At 43.3% G+C, this 2,560-nt stretch overlaps 1 protein-coding gene across 1 annotated transcript; it reads right to left on the reverse strand.

Annotated features, from left to right (window-relative positions):
* Positions 1-614: 614 nt before the first annotated feature.
* Positions 615-1,844, reverse strand: LOC124269443 (neuronal acetylcholine receptor subunit alpha-3-like). Its single transcript, XM_046704446.1, has one exon. It carries the CDS (start codon positions 1,842-1,844, stop codon positions 615-617), a length of 1,230 nt encoding a protein of 409 aa, XP_046560402.1.
* Between the last annotated feature and the right edge of the window lie 716 nt (positions 1,845-2,560).

The following is a 2,560-nucleotide window of genomic DNA, read 5'->3' on the forward strand; positions in this document are numbered from 1 at the left end:
TTGTCCATGCTTCATTTGCGTGGAGCTCATGAATGTCTAAAACTGCCGTCGTTTTAAGTAGGTGGACTGATTCATGTTTGATCGTTCTGATAGTTACACAGGTAATGAACCACATCATTCCACGACTCACGACAGGATGTCCCAACGTCAGGTGGCTGTGTCACTGTACAAACAATACAATAATCACGTTGCCTTGCGGCCACTCACACCATCCCAGAACTTCGACGTATCTACCGCAACACAGCCAGGAACGACCTACGTCAATAGGGGTTACGACCAGGTCGTCCGGCATACGACCTATCCTGACGCAAAATCGTCGAGAAAATTGCCTTAAGTTGTGCCAAAATCATCACGCTCGTGGATTGCATAACATCGGCTAAGACCTTCCACAAGGGACATGCTGCTCTGCCATCTCCGTATGATCTTAATATCCACTGATCAAAGTGTGCATGGTAACCTTTCATTGCTGTTATTCTTTCAAATCGAGAATGAATTTTAACAATGATCAGCCTCGTTTAGTATATATGGTAATCCATTAGGATATTTCTGAATGATTATTAAGTACAACAATTTAAGACTTTACCATACTGGCAGAAAGTCATGAGAAGGTTGTTTTACTGTGTTATCTGGACGAAGAATCCTAAAGACACAGCCATCCAAAGAACCGTGAATATAACCATACACAGAGAGTCAGCAGTTACACAGTACCCACCAGAACTACTCCGACCTTCCAGAAGCTTTCCAGTTGGATTCCCACTGCCGGCCAAACCATTGGTTTTAGAATCCAGTTGAACCTGGTCCATGATCCTGCGTCTACTTCCTGGAAATGGTAAGGAGCAAAACAGAGGAATCACAAATAATGGTGACTGTGGGGTTTTCTTGTTGGCCTTCGCAGGATCTTTCATGACGATGAGGATGGTGGCGACCACGGACAGAACGCTGATACCGAGGAGACACGTTAGATACAATGTGACCATTGGGATGTTGTCGGACGATTTTGGAAGTAGCCCACTCACGATGCTCATGAATACAGTCAGAGCGAGAAGGCACGTGATGGCATACGAAACTTTCTCGCCACAGTCACACGGAAGTGAGAAGACGAATATGTTGAGAAATGAAAGCACAACAACAGGTATTATTACATTGAGGACAAAAAACATCGGTCGCCTTTCAAGATCAATGTCAACGTAAAAGAAAGAGAAGGTTGAATCTACGAAGGTTCTTTCAGTAGTGTATGCTCTGGAAGCTGAAAGAATCCATTCTCCATTTTCTGTGTACGCTTGGGTGCCTGCGCTGATGAGTGTTGAAACCATCTTCAGCTCATTTGAAAAATAGCTGACGGGTAGAAATCGGAACTGGCATGTCTGATCATCAAATGGAAATAATGTCAGATCGAGCTTGCAGTCAGTTGCAAAGTTTGCTCCAGGTAACCAAGTTACTCTGCCTTCGCTGTTAACTGTAATGGCGGATGTCTCGTCTTTGAAGACATCCCGATCCTCAAGAGACACTGGTACGATGAGTTTCGGTCTCCATATGTCAGTCAGTGGAGGGTGTATAAACTTTATGCCATTATAGTCCTCAGGTTTCCAGGTTAGAAACTCGTCCCGCCATGTTAGATTCATCAACACGTAGCTATGTAAGATCTGTCTGACCTGGTCTACTTCAGTTATGGCCACCAAGTTAAATCGGCTGTGAACGTCAACATGTTGACTCTGGTTGTATACTGGTCTCATTTTAGTGCTGTAGTTTCCAAACATGTCGCTGTATAGCCTCTTAATCGCCTCAATACTGCCTGCTGCAGATCTACACATAGCCAACAGCACCAGCACATACAGGAGCTTCATCTTCCTTCGTCCCCTTTGAATGCAATGAGGTGCTGATCCCCAGCTGTTTATTGAAAACTATCTACATTACGAATGAGACCAATTTGTTTGGTCCTGGTATATGATTGGACAAACAGGACAGAAAGCCAAACTGTTCAATAGCCATCGAGCTTCCACATGTCCATCAAACGCTTTCGCCTTTGTCGCTCAGTTATGTTGACATTTAAGCCAATATTCAATGGAACCGCATCGTGCACGCACAATCCTTTTTTGCACGAAATTGAATTAATGTATTCTCTTAAAACACATAATTTCTTAATTGTTGTTGCTGTTGTAAACTGTCCTAAGGGACTGGGAAACGAACAAACAGTTCAAGACAGAGGGATTGCTCTGTCAATCAACCATTGTATTGTATTTGCATAGTTAGTATCGATCACGTTATACTCCGATTGATTGAGTAGTGAACCGGCTGTCCAATTCCGGTCAAATAGCAAACTTACTGTTAGCCAGAAAGTAGGCCTCATTTATGTAGTGAATGTAGTTTTACGTGATGCACAGGCGTTTCTATCTGTATCACTGCGATTCCGTGCCTGGCAATCCTACTTCACAGCTCGAAGACTCCATCATGCAGACAATACTCTGTAGCCATGAGATCCTCTTACATCCGCGTGATACTTGTCACTTACTACCCTACACCTACATTGTAAAATGATAAGATATTACATAACATTTTGTTA

This window comes from Haliotis rubra, unplaced genomic scaffold, assembly GCF_003918875.1.
Source record: "Haliotis rubra isolate DU_JTF1 unplaced genomic scaffold, ASM391887v1 Scf145, whole genome shotgun sequence".
NCBI lineage: Eukaryota > Metazoa > Mollusca > Gastropoda > Lepetellida > Haliotidae > Haliotis > Haliotis rubra.

What these genes read in the sequence shown, in the direction of transcription:
- LOC124269443 (XM_046704446.1), bottom strand. Translation starts at nt 1,844, where the DNA reads ATGAAGCTCCTGTATGTGCTGGTGCTGTTGGCTATGTGTAGATCTGCA.